General features: G+C 33.9%; 4 protein-coding genes across 4 annotated transcripts; 1 reads left to right on the top strand and 3 right to left on the bottom strand.

The window, feature by feature from the left end:
- Nucleotides 1-706: 706 nt before the first annotated feature.
- Nucleotides 707-1,317, bottom strand: HELRODRAFT_174082 (hypothetical protein; the record flags this gene model as incomplete). Its single annotated transcript, XM_009020629.1, has 2 exons — nt 707-1,030; nt 1,303-1,317. The coding sequence occupies 2 exons, from the start codon at nt 1,315-1,317 to the stop codon at nt 707-709; spliced, it is 339 nt and encodes a 112-aa protein (XP_009018877.1).
- A 5,492-nt stretch (nt 1,318-6,809) lies between these two features.
- HELRODRAFT_174081 (hypothetical protein) lies at nt 6,810-8,425 on the bottom strand (the record flags this gene model as incomplete). The annotated part of the gene is made up of 2 exons (XM_009020628.1): nt 6,810-8,173; nt 8,311-8,425. The coding sequence occupies 2 exons, from the start codon at nt 8,423-8,425 to the stop codon at nt 6,810-6,812; spliced, it is 1,479 nt and encodes a 492-aa protein (XP_009018876.1).
- A 962-nt stretch (nt 8,426-9,387) lies between these two features.
- HELRODRAFT_185670 (hypothetical protein) lies at nt 9,388-12,339 on the bottom strand. The gene is made up of 6 exons (XM_009020627.1): nt 12,012-12,339; nt 11,565-11,717; nt 11,243-11,390; nt 10,616-10,712; nt 10,253-10,415; nt 9,388-10,105 (listed from the first exon to the last, which is right to left on the bottom strand). Exons 1-6 carry the CDS (start codon nt 12,228-12,230, stop codon nt 10,094-10,096), a joined length of 792 nt encoding a protein of 263 aa, XP_009018875.1. The 5' UTR covers nt 12,231-12,339; the 3' UTR covers nt 9,388-10,093.
- A 1,568-nt stretch (nt 12,340-13,907) lies between these two features.
- Nucleotides 13,908-14,747, top strand: HELRODRAFT_174079 (hypothetical protein; the record flags this gene model as incomplete). The annotated part of the gene is made up of 3 exons (XM_009020626.1): nt 13,908-14,062; nt 14,363-14,424; nt 14,539-14,747. The coding sequence occupies 3 exons, from the start codon at nt 13,908-13,910 to the stop codon at nt 14,745-14,747; spliced, it is 426 nt and encodes a 141-aa protein (XP_009018874.1).
- Nucleotides 14,748-16,471: the final 1,724 nt, after the last annotated feature.

The following is a 16,471-nucleotide window of genomic DNA, read 5'->3' as shown; positions in this document are numbered from 1 at the left end:
AGCATCTGAGTTGATCTAAAGTGATGTAAATGCGTATGTTTCAAGATGCGAGCATAGAAATTGGAAGAAAAAAAAGAAAGAAGTCGAGCCTGAAAAGAATGAGGCGAAGAAATTAAAATTTATATGTGTTTCAGTAAGTAGGTAGATATGCAAATATTAATTAAACTCATGCTCATTGTAAGTCTTCTGAATGAATACTGATGCGACGTGATGGGATCGCTTTGATGTAATTGATGTGATTTAATTGATGCAACTGTGGTAATTTATATTTAAAAAATTTCTGAATAAGATTGCAGAGACACATAGAAAACACATGAGGTAGTAAACACATAGAAGTTGACACATAACTGTAAACTGAAGAAATTAAGCGAGCGTTTTGATGGACATTTTTTGTCAATATTCGTTCGTTTTAAGTGTGTTTGTTAACAATTATCAGGTATACATATTGTTTGTAGGTATGTGCGCGTTTGTGAGTGTGTGTGTGTGTATCTGCATTTGTGTATGCGTGTGAATGTGTGTATGTGATAAAATGTTGGTGTGATGACGTTGTGATGTGAGAATGAATGTGTGAAAAATCCGCCGGTGAAAAATCATTTAAGAAGATGAAGGAAAGAGGTGACAGAAGTGAAGAAAGTTTCAATTCGAAATTTCGAGTCAAATCACGTTTTGCCTCTTTCACCTGCAGTTATCAATCAGTCGTTACATGTTACTTCGTTGAAAGCATGCTAAATGCGAGTTCTTGTGATCTGATGGCATGTGATGGCTGTTGTTCTGATTGATGTTGTGGCTGATGTGGTTGTACGTTGCGGCTGCTGTAGTTGATGCGATTAATGTGGATGTGGCTGTTGTAGTTAATATGATTAATGTGGTTGTGGCTGTTGTAGTTGATGTGATTGATGTGGATTTGGCTGTTGTAGTTGATGTGATTAATGTGGATGTGGCTGTTATAGTTGATGTGGTCAATGTGGTTGTTGCAGGTGTGGTAGCTGTCGTGATTGATGTAGCGGCCGTTGATGCGATTGATGCTGGTCTGTTTTTGTGGTTGCTGTCAAAGTAGCAGGTCTGCTGTTGCTATGTTCCGCGATGCATTGCTAATGAGTTGTGTTTGTTGTTGTCGTTAGTTGAAATAGTTGCAGTTGCGTGCTAATGTTTCTGAGGTTTTGTAAGTTTAGTTGTGGATGAGGATCAACAACATTAGCGACCACAATCGCCTAGCTACATTAAATACGTCAACTTGAAGCCTTATTCTTCATCCGTTTCATTGTTTTTGGTAATTTTAAAAAAATTACCTATCTGAATTACTTTGTTAATGTTCATGGCGTTTAAATATTCTGAATCAAAATAATTATAGAATTTTTTTTCTGCTTTTTTAACTTTAAGAAACAAAAGTATAAAATAATAATTGAATTGTACTTGTAAAATTGAACAGCCTATTTAAAATGAAACTAATTATTTTCGTTTTTAAATTGTTCACTATTTAATTCTGTACATTAATTAATAAAATATCTCGTTAGTGGTTCATAAACTGAGCTGATTACAACAAAACGCCAATAATAAGAACATTAAACATCACTTTTTTGACCGGCAGCTTCTCGAACCGCGCCTCTGAATTTTACATAGAGGGGCGCTCTATAAATTCTCCATACCATACCATACCATTAAAAACACACACTCACACAGACACTAGATAGGTACAGTTTAACACATAATCACGTCAACAAAACAATACTAAATTTTATTCACACAGAACTCAATTATTCCATTCAGATCAAACACACATTCGCATGCTAGACCCACGCACACAAACACACACACACACGCATCACCCATACTTTCAAAAGACGAACACACACGCACCCATACTTTCAAAAGACGAACACACACACACACTTTCAAAAGACGCACACTTAAGCATCCACACAAACTCACATACATCTATACATACATACACACGTCATATGCACAGAGAAACACACACACGCACACGCACACGCACGCGCACACACACACACACGCACACAATCACGTACACTCCAACGTCTAAAGAAGGAAATCTTTGTTCACGTCCAACAAACATGCAGGCCACACATTCCCCACGTATTTGCCCACTAACAAAGCATACAATAATCAACACGTTACGTTACGTTACGTTACGACAAATAATAATCGAATTAAAGTCCATGCGTACATCCCTATTATTATGCGTTATGACGTCACGCAGTTCTTACGTCATAGTCACTTTCGTTACCGTGATAATCGCTTGTGTTTGAATTTACATTGAAAATGTCAGTCAGTCTCTCTCTCTTTCCCTCCCTCTCTCTCTTTCTCTCTCTCTCTCTCTCTCTCTCTCTCTCTCAGGTCTTGTAATGGAAATGGAAAATAAATACATAAATGAGCGGATATGAGCCAACCAACAGTTTCATGAGTTGAGTGAATTAATTGAAATTTTACGATTATTTACAATGTCTAAAAGATGTATGCAAGCGAATAAATGAATGTATGAATGAATGAATGAATTAATTAATTAATTGAAATATTGATTGGTTGATTGATTGAAAGATTGCGAAATGAATAAAGGTTTTGATGAATTAGAGAACGAAAAAAGATCGCTTTTTTTATTTGTCCAACATATTGATAAATAAATGAATTAAATTAAATTAATTTAATATAAAAATAAATTTAATTTAATTTTTTTCACTTAGTGAGTGAGTGAATGAGTGTAAGTCAATGAGTGAGTGACCGAGTGACAGAGTGACTGAGTGACTGACGGAATTGACGGATTGGATGACACGAGTCAGCACATCACTTTGAAATGTTTGCTAGGATTGGACGTATTGGAAGTTTTATTGATAATGTCATCATGTCACCTCACACATTCCAAATATCCGCCTCTCACATACCACAAGTTACAAAACAAATCTTTTTTCTCTCTTCTCCTCTCTCTTTTCTCCTCTCTCTCTCCTCTCTTTCTCTCTCCTCTCTCTCTCTTTTCGTCTCTCTCTCTCTCTTTTCGTCTCTCTCTCTCTCCTCTCTCTCCTCTCTTTCTCTCTCCTCTCTTTCTCTCTCCTCTCTTTCTCTCTCTATTCCTTTCCTCTTTCTCTATTTTTCTGACTCCATCCTTAGCTCTTTCTCTCTCTCTCTGTCCCACAAGTTGCACACACATCCATAGTATGAAGAGACTTCTCTCTTTCTTTCTCTCTCTCCCTCTCTCTCTTTTCTCTATCTCTTTTTTTCGTTTACATACAGATAGTTATTCAATTAATTATTCATACACAACCCAAAATATTCCAACAATTTACATTACATACAATTCTTGAATAAGTTATTATTGTACTAATTGAAAACCAAAGAAAAATTACATCAGTCAGAAAGAAGAAAAAACCAATAAAAAAAATATTTAAAAGATATTTTTTAAAAATCAATTACTAAATTAATATTACATATAACAAGTTTGTGCACGTGTGCGTGTGTGTGTGCTTGTACGTGTGCGTGCGTGTGTACATGTGCGTACGTGTGTGTGTCAATTAGAATCTCCAAGTGTGCAACAAATTGAATATTTTCTTTTCTTGCTGGCAATACGTGTTACATAATTTCAAGATGAGTTCGCCTGATAACAGTGTAAACATCATTCACACGGTCGCGGCTAGGAGGATGTTGATGTGACATCATCATGTGATGACATCATCCTGGTTATTATTATTATTATTATTATTATTATTATAATTAAATGAGAAATGTGAAATGAGTCAATTTTAAGACTAATTAACTCTGGTCGTACTCTCTCGATTCGAATGATCAGCTTCTCAGATTAATACTCTATTTGTTGCATTTGACATTTTATTTTATTTCATTATTTTATTATTATTATTATCATCATCAATATAATAATAATAATTATTATTATAATCATAACTACAATAATAATTATTATTATTGGGTGATTTGAATGAATAAATGTATCCTATCCTCATCATGCATTCATCACGTACTGAAAAAAAAACTTAATTACAAAAAGAATTAACATCATGTGAACAAATTGACAGAATTGGTTACTCACTCGCTCACCTCCAACATCACCACCATCTGTAATTTAAATTTCAAATATTTCTTTTGATACCTGACATACTGCTCCCTTGTTGCGCAACTCAAAGCCGCCACTTCAACATTACTATGTTATGTTAATTATCACCTAGAGTTGCGACTTTAGACACCTTTAAAGATAAGCATATAATATGAAAATTAGAAACTTTTTGAAAATATAATTACACCAGTGAATGTCGGTTGATTGGGTTTATTCTCTCAAATGAATTTTTTAAAATTTACGTTAAAATTAGAAAAAAAGTTGTATTCATTAAATTAATAAATAAAACGACACTTTAAATAATCGTTTGTATGAGATTGTTACATTAAACTGATTATTTTTCAAATTCAAGTCAAATCATTAAAGTAAATTAATCAATTTATTCAATTAAGACTATTCAATTCAACTATTTCTTAAAATTAATTAATAAATTGACGTACGTATTAAGCGCAATTCATTCGAGCATTTTCATACATTACATTCAAATTATGCCCCAGAGGTTTCACTTCGTTTTTCAATTAACTCTCATAGTGAATTCAATGCATGTCGTCAGTATTAACAAAACAGCATGCTTTCGATGCTACTATAACTACAACAACAACAACTACTACTACTACTACTACAATCACTGATGCTACTACTACTACTGCTGCTGCTGCTGCTGCTGCGTCTGCTACTACTGCTACTACTACTACTACTGCTGCTACTACTACTACTGCTGCTGCTGCTACTACTACTACTACTACTACTACTATAACTGCTGCTGCTGCTATGGCTACTACTACTACAACAACAACTACTACTACTGCTACTACTACTACTTCTACTATTACTACTACTACTACTACTGCTACTACTGCGAGTCTGTTACTTTACTTTGACTACTAGTACTACCATTATTAATAGTAATACACAACAACACAACAACAACAACACATCAACAACAACCAAATACAACAACAATTGACGCTGATTAAGATGATGCCACAGAAAACAAATGTCACCATACAACATCTAATTGATTGCACGGAATGTTAAATAACTTTTTAATGAGTATGTAATTCTCATTACATCAGTATGCTGGGGTGTAATGATACTCCCAACAATCCTCTTCATGAGAGGCGCTATACAAATCAATAAATAAAATACAAATATCTGTCAAAGATTTCATCAATGTCATTATCAGTATTATAAATTCTATCATCTATTTACATTTTCAACATCAATATCGTAATCACATGACTTCCGCAATCATCATAATTACACCACCTCCATCGTCATTCACGTCAAAGATAGTTTTCATCATCATTCCTATTCTCACTATCACCATATTTCACCATTTCCATTTCTGCGTATGTGTGTGTATGTGTGTGTGTGTGTGTGTGTGTGTGTGTGTGTGTGTGTGTGTGTGTGTGCATTCGTGGGTGAGCTTCAACAATTTTTGATTTAGTTTCACCATCTTAAAACTACATTTAAAAAAAACCCATGAGTAATAGAGAAACTATTTTAACCAAGTCTCAAAGCTGAAAATACAATGAGATAAAATTTTAATAAAAAAACAAATAAATAAATAAATAAATTAATTAATTAATAAAAAGGAATATAATTTATTACATAGTAAATACGTATATAAAATTATATAAAACTCTATGTAGAAAGAGAGTTATATATTTAGATATAATTGATTATGAAGGAAGCGCCGTTTGCAGGGCAACTCCAGAAAAGGGTCCCCGTTAATTGAATTAAATCATTCCAGAGGTGAACTGTTTCCTGTATGATTATGTGTGTGTGTGTGTGTGCGTGTGTGTGTGACTGACTAGTTTGTTTTATGCTTGTGTGTGTGTGCACGTGTGAGTGTGTTTGTTTGTCTAAATGATACACATCAAATTAGTAATTTGAATAAAATTCGACATGTTAATGATGAAATTTGATTCTAAATTTTATTCCGTTATAATCGCTACTGGAATTGAAATATAGCACTGCCAGCGTCACCATCAGCAACTATGAACACAATTTAGTCGGCAACAAACTTAACAAATATGCAATGCGAATAATGTATATGAATATGCATATATGTGCTTCTGTATGAAATTTGTTTGTGTGGTGCGTGTCTTCCAGTGTGTTGTGCGGTGTATGTGTGTTTGAGTGTGCGCGTGTGTGTGTTGTATAGAGTAGAATGGTACAAGTGTTGGTTTACGTGCACACGTCTCCTTACCATAGAAGTCATATCATCTTTCATAAACAGCAGATACCATCTATGTACGTGTGTATGTATGAGTGTAGGTTTGTATGTATGTGTGTGTGTAGGTTTGTATGTATGTGTGTAGGTTTGTATGTATGTGTGTTTGTATGCATATTGCATGTATGCATACGTATATTTATACGTATATGCATGCATGTATACACTAGCAAATTACCCTGACATACAAAAAAAATTTTTTTTTTACTTTCTTTAGTGAGTGTATGTTTTTCTGGATCATTTCAGCATGCTGATTTCAAATCTGTAATCCATTTACTTGTATCACATCAAAATTTTAAGAAAACTTCAGTTGAAGTAATGATCACTTTATTAATAAATATACTCACAATATAATCATTAAAATATAAAAAGTAATTTCTTTCAAGATTTTTATTAATCAAAAAATGTCATTCTATTGAAAACAAATAGTTAATAGTTAAAAATTTTGTGATTGTTCATTAAAATAAGACGGTTGATTCAAATTTAATTTTAAGAAAGAGGCTTAAATTTTTTGCATGTAGACTTTCGACGGTGCTTAGCTTCTGGGGCATCACGTTGCAGAAACCAGCAGTAATCTGCGAGCATAGCACTACTCCATCGTCCTTGATAGCGTGATTCCATTACAGCGATTTCTTGGTGGAAACGCTCTCCGTGTTCGTCACTGACTTCACCAAGACATTCAGGGAAAAAGTCAATATACGAATCAAGAAGATGTATTTTAAGGGACATGTTACATCCCATCTTCTGAAAGGCATTGATGCATTGTTCAACGATTTCTTTGCAATTATTTGACTTATTATTTCCTAAGAAATTGACAACAAGTGATTTGAATGCTGCCCATGCCTCGAGATCTTTTCCATTTAGCATATCTTGAAAATGTTTATCACCTATTACTTTTCGAATCTGAGGGCCCACAAAAATTCTTTCTTTTATTTTAGCATCACTGATTCGTGGAAACATGGAACGAAGATATGTAAAAGCATCACTTGTATTATCCAACGCTTTCACAAAATTCTTCATCAGACCTAACTTGATATGTAACGGTGGTAAAATGATATTTTTTTTGAGAACCAGTGGCTCATGCAAAACATTCTTATGACCAGGCTCCATGCGATCCCTAATAGGCCAAATCTTTTTTGTATAGTGTGCAACTTTATCCCGGCTATTCCATTCGCAGAGGAAACAGCAGAACTTGGTGTAACCAAGTTGTAGACTCATGAGGATTGCAATGACTTTCAAGTCTCCACACACTCTCCATTTGTAACCATTATATTTTATTTTTATTAAAACATTACTGATATTGCCATAAGTCTCTTTTAACTGAGTGGAGTAAACAATTGGAATTGATGGCAATAAATTTCCATTACGCAGCAGCACAAATTTTAGGCTCGTTTTTGATGCATCAATAAAGAGCCTCCAGTTCTTCACTTCATGTTCATGACCAAGATGTGCCATAAGATTTTTAACATCATTACAGTAGCACATACTGTCATCTGATGTAAAGTACAGCATAAACTCCTTGAGTCTGAAGCGAAAGTTGCATATTTTTGCATCAGGAGCTAATAAATTCCACTGTTTTAATCGTGAACCAAGAAGCTCCGTCTGTCCTTTCGTCAAAGCAAGATCACGTATAAGGTCAGAAAGATTTACATTATTAACTAAATGAATTTCATCACTTTTTGGAATGTAGTTATCATCAGAATCATTGGTACTTTCTGGATTTGCTTGCTTGTCACTCTCTGAAGAATCATCTGAATGAAAGGAGTACGAATCAGGAGAAATTGGAACTGGACAGTTGACAGGGTTGTGAGGAATCGGCTTGGATACTGATTCAATGTCGGATAAGAAATAGACTTACGAGTTTTAAATGAAAATCCTTTTATAACTGTCATGCAAAAGTAACAATCTGAGGCATGATTTGTGGGTTTGCGCCATATGACTGGAACTCCAAACGGTATTGACTTGTGCTTTGGTGATTTTCGCAACCAACCTGCCAAAGTATTAGCACAAATGGAGCAAATGTTGTTTGGTTTCCACTGTTTTTTCGCATCATCAACTTTTGAATCTAAATAAAGTTCATAAGCTTTTTTTAATAATTTGGTCATCGTTTTCCGATGGTCGACATCAGTAAAATACCCACAAACATAACAAAACAAATTAGGAGAATTTAAACACGAGTAGCCATGGCAACGAAATTAAATTTTTATTATGAAAACAAATAACGTAGGGCATAGATAAACTATACTGGTAAAAGCTTTTTTTTAAAAAAATTGTTTAGTCGTTTTCTTTGGAACGCAATGTGATAGAGAAAAACGGTTTTCAGATTTGAAATCAGCCTAAAAAACTTGTATAAGAACATTAATTATTTTATGGGAAAGAAAAATTATGTATGTCAGTGTTATTACTGTTTGCAAAGAATCGTCTGTGATGTAAGAGAAATTTTCATTAATATTTTACATACAGTAAGTACTGGTTTTACAATTTTTATTTTTAGCGTAAATAAGCGATTTTTTTTCTATTCCATTGACATATCATCAAAATTAGTTTTTTGAACTTCTTGTAAGAATTGAATTATAGCACTGTAACTGAACGTTAACCACGAGCAAGTGCTAACTCCCCACATTCTGGTTCTATTGTACTCCTTACATACACATGCCACTCCACGGAGGCCCCTTATGAAGAACAAGCAAGAAATGACAACTTCGCTACTATCTTTATCTTAAATATTCCGGGCTACTTTCTTTCCAGATCAACGCCTGAACCTGAAAGATACAAAATGAGGTTAAAAAATATCCAGACCATCATGCCCGGGTGGTGTGGGAAGACTAGAAGGTGGCCGAGAACAACTAGGCCACTGAATTAAATAAGAGCTTGCAGTACCTTCTAACTTTATATTATTCACGCCCAAAATTGCTTTTAAGCCCTGCTTAAGAACGATTTTCCATTTTTCTTACATATCGGCAGAATGATTACCACTTTACAATTCTTACCTGCACCACCTGGAACCCGCAACCAGGATCGATTGCAGTTTAAAAATTAACACGTAGATTAGACAAAAAGTTCGAAGTCGTTGAAACCTTTTTATTCGTTAAAAATCCATTCTCACATTAAAATAATCCACAGCTCGAATTCAATTCAACATTGTTAAATATCCAACACGTTTTTATACATTAAATTAATTAACTTAATCCGGATTTAAAAATCGGGAATATAGAATAAGGATATCCCGACAGTTAAGAAAATAATCCATTCGCATAAATCAGACGGTCAATTAGTTAATATTCAAATAAACCATCCATTAATGCAATTAGTTCAGAGCAGCGAACATGTAGTGGAGAATTTAATAAGAAAGAAATAGCAGCCTTGATGTTATCTACATTTTATTTTTCATCTTCCTGTAGGCATCCGATCATTCAGAGGAACGAACGGCTGAACTCGAAAGATACAAAATGAGATAAGATAATATCGAGATCGCTATGTCTAGACTTACACCTCATCTCACCACACCACAGAATGAATGGTACGCACACTATAAAAATAATAAAATGAATGACAACATTAGAAGATAGTAAACACAGAAGTGGAAAATGTTAACTACTCGGTTCATAAGTTACTTGAGAACAAATAAGTTAATAAATTATTATTAACTTTTATTCACTCACACATTTCGAATGTTTTATTTTGTCTTTTTTCATCCTACATAGAAACATTTTAATAATAATTAATCTCTCGCGCGCCTTTTGATCAGTTGATAATATTCTTGAATTTTTCAGTTAATGATCCATCTGGCGGGAAAAAATAAATTACTTTAATTTAAAAAAAAAACTTGAAAGATTTATTTATTTTGTTATTAATGAATCCTCAAATACTTATTTGTCTCTCTCTCTCTCTCACACACACACACACACAAAGACACACAGCCACAAGCAAACCTTATTAAGATAATCATCCAAATCAGCGTCCAGTTGTTCCTTAGTCAAATCCTCCTTCTTCACCCTCTGACCCTGCTGCTGCTGAGGCCGAGGTCGTTGCTGGTTGGGTCTGCTGCCCCTGTTGTTGTTATTATTCTGGAACCTTCCACGCACTGAGAAGTTACTGAATTGGTAGATGGTCGAAAGATTAGTAAGATGTTAAAAACTAACTCAATTATGAAAATTTCGTATATTACAAATTAGTCTTTGTTGGAAGAACTTGTAAAGAAGATGGACTGATAAAAATCAGAACAATCGAAAAGTTAAAAAAATGTAATAGAATTTAAAATCAGTTAACAAGCACTGAACAGTCAACAAACTGACTTCCTGCTATAAGGCTCGACATTCTTCTTAGCACCCAACCTACTGCCCATGTCCTGCGGATTGCTGTTCCTAACAAAGGCAATCTCCATCGGGAGCCCTATTTGTTTGCATTATTTTTACGCAGATGATTTAAATTCACTTTTACACATTTTTAAATATCATCCCCCAACAAAAATGTATCAAATGATTCAGCTTAAAATAATTGAAAAAAACAAAACCGGAACAAAACCCACTTCAGACAAACAAGAAGCCAACCAAACAACAAACCAGCCAATCAACTAAAACATGTAGTGTCTGTGATTGTTTATCCAAACATGTCATTTTGAAATGGCATTCCTGTTAACATTCAAGACTGTCAACTGGCCATTAAAACTTATTATAAATTATACTGACGTTGATACAATTGTACAGTGCATTCTATTCATAAAAATATTTGTATGTAATATTTCCACAAAACAAACAGAGAAGCAATAAAGCTTTAAGAGAATTTTCATCAAATCATAACCACACAAATAGAAAGCACAACTACAAAATTACCAACACAAATGAAAACAAAACCACCCACAACACTCCAACTAATGACAACACACACACACACATATACACAAAGGGAGTCGCCAAACGAACCGTCAAGTGGAACCTTGTTGTACTGTTCACAGGCCTTCATGGCAGCTTCCCTATTCGAGTACTCGACCTCTGCTGACCCCAACGACCTGCCTGATCTGTCGTAGTTCAAACTTGATCGGATCATTGAACCGAATTCACCAAACAGCTCCTAAATCATTTGATTAAATGAGAGAATTATTTAATACTTTACATATATGATGGTATATGTGAGATATAACATATTACATTTGTCATGCCTGAAAAATTCTTTGAATCCATAAAATGATTGACAAGAATTGAGTTTAGACAAAAAAGAGAGAATAATTGAAATGACGATGCAGACCTTGATGTCCTGATCACTGACAGTGTAGTTCAAGTTGGATATCCTAATGATCGTCGACGTGGGTCGTTGGACCGGGACCGGTGGCAAAACATTTGGTTTAAAATCATCAAATTTATCATGGACCCATGTGGAATCTGAACTGTTGTTTGATTGCTGTGGGTGGAAAGGAAATGAAGGCTGAAACCTTTACTTTTTAAATAAAATTATTTTTAAATAAAGTTCTTTTATTTTTAGAGAAAATGTGAAAAGAAGAAAATAATTTGAAATGATTTATTTACTTATAATTTAACATACTAATACTTAATACTAATTATAATTACTTATGTCTTATACTAGCAACACAATATCTATTTTAAAAATAATTGAATTTTATTAGAAATTAAGAACACAACCATCTATATTTGTTCATTATATTTTAGAATTTTATTAGGCAACAATTGAACTAACTCTATTATTGTATCTAGGCGACGTTTTGGTCACTCTTCCCCTAGAAACCCCAAAATTTCGATTCTGCCGGTTGTCATTGTAGCCCCCAGATGCAAACTGCTGGTTGTTGAATCTTCTTGGCTGCTGTTGTTGACTGACATTTCGTCGACCGGTTTTCATTTGAGGTTTATTCAACTTAATGATATCGTCCAAACTCATGTCAATCTTATTTGAAGCCATTTCTGCGAACGAATTAGTGACGCTGGCAAGTTAAAAATTTATTTCACTGACGACGAAACGGCACTCCAAGACGCCCTATTATCAACTGAGCTATTTGGACGAAGCAAAGTATAAGCAGTCATTTTTAAGGTAAATTAAAATGTCTTTGGTATTAAACTTATTTAAATTTAAGAAATTTAAATTTGAATTAAAAAACTTTTACAATAGTATAAATGGCAGTCTAAAATTATACGTTAAAAATTTTTTTACATATTTTTAAAATTTGGTATAATGTCAAAATACCTTTGAATAATACCTTTGATTAAATGAATTGGTAAGCATTGAAATCGAGTTCTACTACTACTACTACTACTACTACTACTACTACTACTACTACTACTACTACTATTATTATTATTAATAATACTACTACTACTACTACTACTATTATTATTATTAATAATAATACTACTACTACTACTACTACTACTACTATTATTATTATTATTATTATTATTATTATTATTAATAGTAGTAGTAGTAGTAGTAGTAGTAGTAGTAGTAGTAGTATAGTAGTAGTAGTAACATTACTGCTACTACTTTTACAACAACCGTTTTTTTACAGGTTCAATGGTAAAATCTATTCTTGCCGTCTAACAAAGTCATCGGTGTTATCTATTGTCATCATCATCACCATTATCATCGTCATCATCACCATCATCATCAACATTTTCATCATCATCATCACTATTGTCATCATCATCATTGTCATCATCAATATTATCATCATCATCACCATTATCATCGTCATCATCACCATCATCATCAACATTTTCATCATCATCATTACTATTGCCATCATCATCATCACTATTTTCATCATCATCATCTAAATTGATATTTTACTATAATTTCTTTCAAGCTTAATGAAAAAAAACAATTTTAAAAAAATATTTTTTTAAAGTTAGAGAAAATAAGAATAATTATAAACTTAATAGATTAGAGTTCAACGAGTTTAATGAATGACCGTTATAACATATCTCTTCTTAGTTGAATTTGAATGTTTTGAAAAATATTTTAAAAGCTAACACCTGCTTGCAAACATTTGATAGCGATGATCAAAAATCGAAAATGCCAAATGAAAATGATGGTGTTTGAAGGTTCTAGACACGCAACATCAGAAAAGAACTCATTTTGACAGCTGGGATTAGTAGTAACTATTTTTTCAAACTCTCCCTATTACATATGTATATACGACCCTAGATTTCTCGCGCTTCATAAAAGTGTTCGCTTAGCTCATAAGATTTAACAAAACTTGGTTCATCATCATATGTAGAGAGCTGATTTTTTAGAGGGAGTTTAATATCATTTCGATATCATTTTGAGAGAATGAATTTTTTGAAATTTATTATCACTATTGTGTTTTGTGTTAGGTGGTTTGCTCTTCTGCCTGTGCATGCTTCCATGGATTATATTGGCGACGGGTGGGTCAATATTTATGAAGATTGCCGAAGTTTAGAAAATAAATTCTAATTTCAAATTTAACATTCTTCTTTCAAAATTCATAATAAAAAATAATACTAAAAGGCAAAATTTTAAAAAAGTTCTATTAACTTATTGAGAATCGCATTTGAAGGCCTCAAAAATTTTCATGAATTAATTCTTCGGACCAGGTTGAGTCACTTCTGTAACAACACCATGGACAGCCTCGTCCAAGAAAAGGACCTCTGCAGCAAGGCCCCTGACTACCTTCTGAGAGGGTTCCAACTGGACTACCAGACCACGGGTCTTCGAGAAGATATGCTGAATGAGATTGTCACGACGGATGAATCCACACAGTGCATCTTCATTCGGTTCTGATCGTTATCATTTTCATTATAGACAGTCTCGAAGAATTGATATCAAATGAAATCGTTGTAATTTAGCGATGTAACTCAAACTTTCCTTCTCTCCTGATTGTTTGTTTCGACATTTTGAAAAAATAATCCCTATTTAAAAACTTACCTATCAGGTCCAATATATCTTTTAGTAATATTTAAACAGCGTAAAATTCTGCTTAAGATCTTATTGTAATATTTCGTTGAAGTTGAAGTTTGTTACACATATGCGTAAGACGCAACCATCTTTTTAACCATTTCAATAACTGCCAACAGGAAAGAAGTTGAGCGAGTTGTGAGTTGCTGTCGAGGCTGGAGTGGCTCGATGTGTGACGAACGTTAGAGGGTTCTTCATTTCACAATAAGACAGAGTTTATTCGTGTGTAATGATGCTGTCTTTATCTGAATTGTGATATAGAATTGGGATATTAATCTAATTAATTGGTTGGTAGTTGCAGTGAAAAACATTCATCTGAAGTCGAATCTCGTCTTCAGATTTCATCATCGCATCAGATCTGAGAAGTTGATTTTTTATTTGTTAGCAATCTGTGAGGAGGCCTGCCAGCACGGGGGCTACTGCGAGTTTCCTGGCCAGTGCAACTGCGATGGAACCTTCCACTGTGGAAGCCACTGCCAACTCAACTTCAAAGATTATGGCTAGCAACGTTTATCTAATTAAACCATTTACACATGAAAAACAATCTTGCATTTCAATTATTATTATTATCATTATTACTATTATTATAATTATTATTATTGTTGTTATTATTATTATTGTTGTTGTTATTATTACTATTATTATAATTATTATTATTGTTATTATTATTTTAAATTATTATTATTATAAATTATTAATATTATTATTAACATTATTGACGAGTTAGCTCAGACGGTAGAAGCGCTATGTCTCGCGCACGTTGTTATTGTTGTATGCGTTATTGAAGCATCTTAAATGAAAAACTTCTACTAATACTATAATACTGATAATAGAATAATACTGTTAAATTTTTTCACATTACTCATATGAAACCTTGCGAAAATAATTTCTGTCACATGCCATCCAGGGGAGTTAGGATTCTGTTACAAAGACAGATTGTGCTCCAACTCGAGTGGCTTGTTGGATGTAGAATCCCTGACCTCCATTGAGGAGTGCTGCATGTTCAGAGCTGGCAGGTCCTTCCGGGCCTGTTCCATGGGGTGCACATCTTGCAGGCTATTGCCACCTCTCCACACCTTTCCAGCCAGCAATCCAAATGGTCTGTGAAATGAAACTTCATGTCGATGAATGATCTGGCTTCATAAAATTTATTTTATTCAAAATAAATAACAAAAGTTGAAGAAATTTGTAAAATAATTTTGCATGTTAGTTGTCGTTGTTGCTTTGGTTCAATGCTATAGTAAAATTTTAACTAATTAATTTGTTTGTTTGTTACAATTCTCTCGTCAGTACTTTTCAGATGCATGTAGAATAGCAACAAGCACACAGTGCATGCAAACACACGTGAAACAGTGCATCACACACATTGATAGACCACTTTGCTATCGAATCTGGTCACTGCAATATGAGTGCCAGGCACTTTACCGCTACACCATCGTGCCGGCGAAAATAGTAGTTTAAAAACGATATTTTTGAGATTTTGTAGAATTTTTATAAACGCAGAATTAGTTAGTCCCGATCTATTCTGCGCCGGTTCCGGCAACAATTACATCCGGACGTTTGATGGCATGGAGTACTTCTACGAGTTCGGCAGCACCTACACCATCTTCACTGACGGGAAGAAGTTCATCAACATGAAGATGCTCGGCCAGGGGCTCTTATCGTTTGATAAGGTAGTCTCCAGTGTCGTCAGTTGAATGAAATCGTTTTTCAAAGACGGTTTGAAGTGTTTGCATTATTTGTTCAATTTTACGCCAGTTAATAAAAACCAATTAAAATAAAAAATAACTTAGTTAAGTTAGCATAATGAGTTAGTGTAACACCGACCGTTGAACATAATATTTAACGCGAAGCTCGTTTGTGAAGCTTGCAGTCTATGTACTCTATTTACTACTTACATTTCAAACGTTCTGCCAAACAGGAGTTTGTCATTCAAGCAGACGCCGACAGGCTGGTGGTCATTCACGGTGCTGACGTCAGGATTAATGACGTCAGCATCAACGCGGACGAGGAGACAAGTGGATACGTTGATGGGAGTTGGTTGAGGAAATTTTTTGAATGGACGCTGAGTTTTTTTTTACTTCGATTTGAATGTCTGTTTTATTTTAAAATTATATAAATTAAAAAACGGTTTTTCAAAATGTAATTTTTTTCACACTGTAAGTTGTAAAACGAGTTTGAAATGAAAAACATATCTAGCATTGAAGTTGACGCGCGTTGGAGATTAC

The sequence above is a fragment of the Helobdella robusta genome, assembly GCF_000326865.2.
Source record: "Helobdella robusta unplaced genomic scaffold HELROscaffold_28, whole genome shotgun sequence".
In the NCBI taxonomy this organism is placed as follows: domain Eukaryota; kingdom Metazoa; phylum Annelida; class Clitellata; order Rhynchobdellida; family Glossiphoniidae; genus Helobdella; species Helobdella robusta.
Note: the sequence above shows the minus strand (reverse complement) of the source record. Positions and strands in the feature narration are given on the sequence as shown.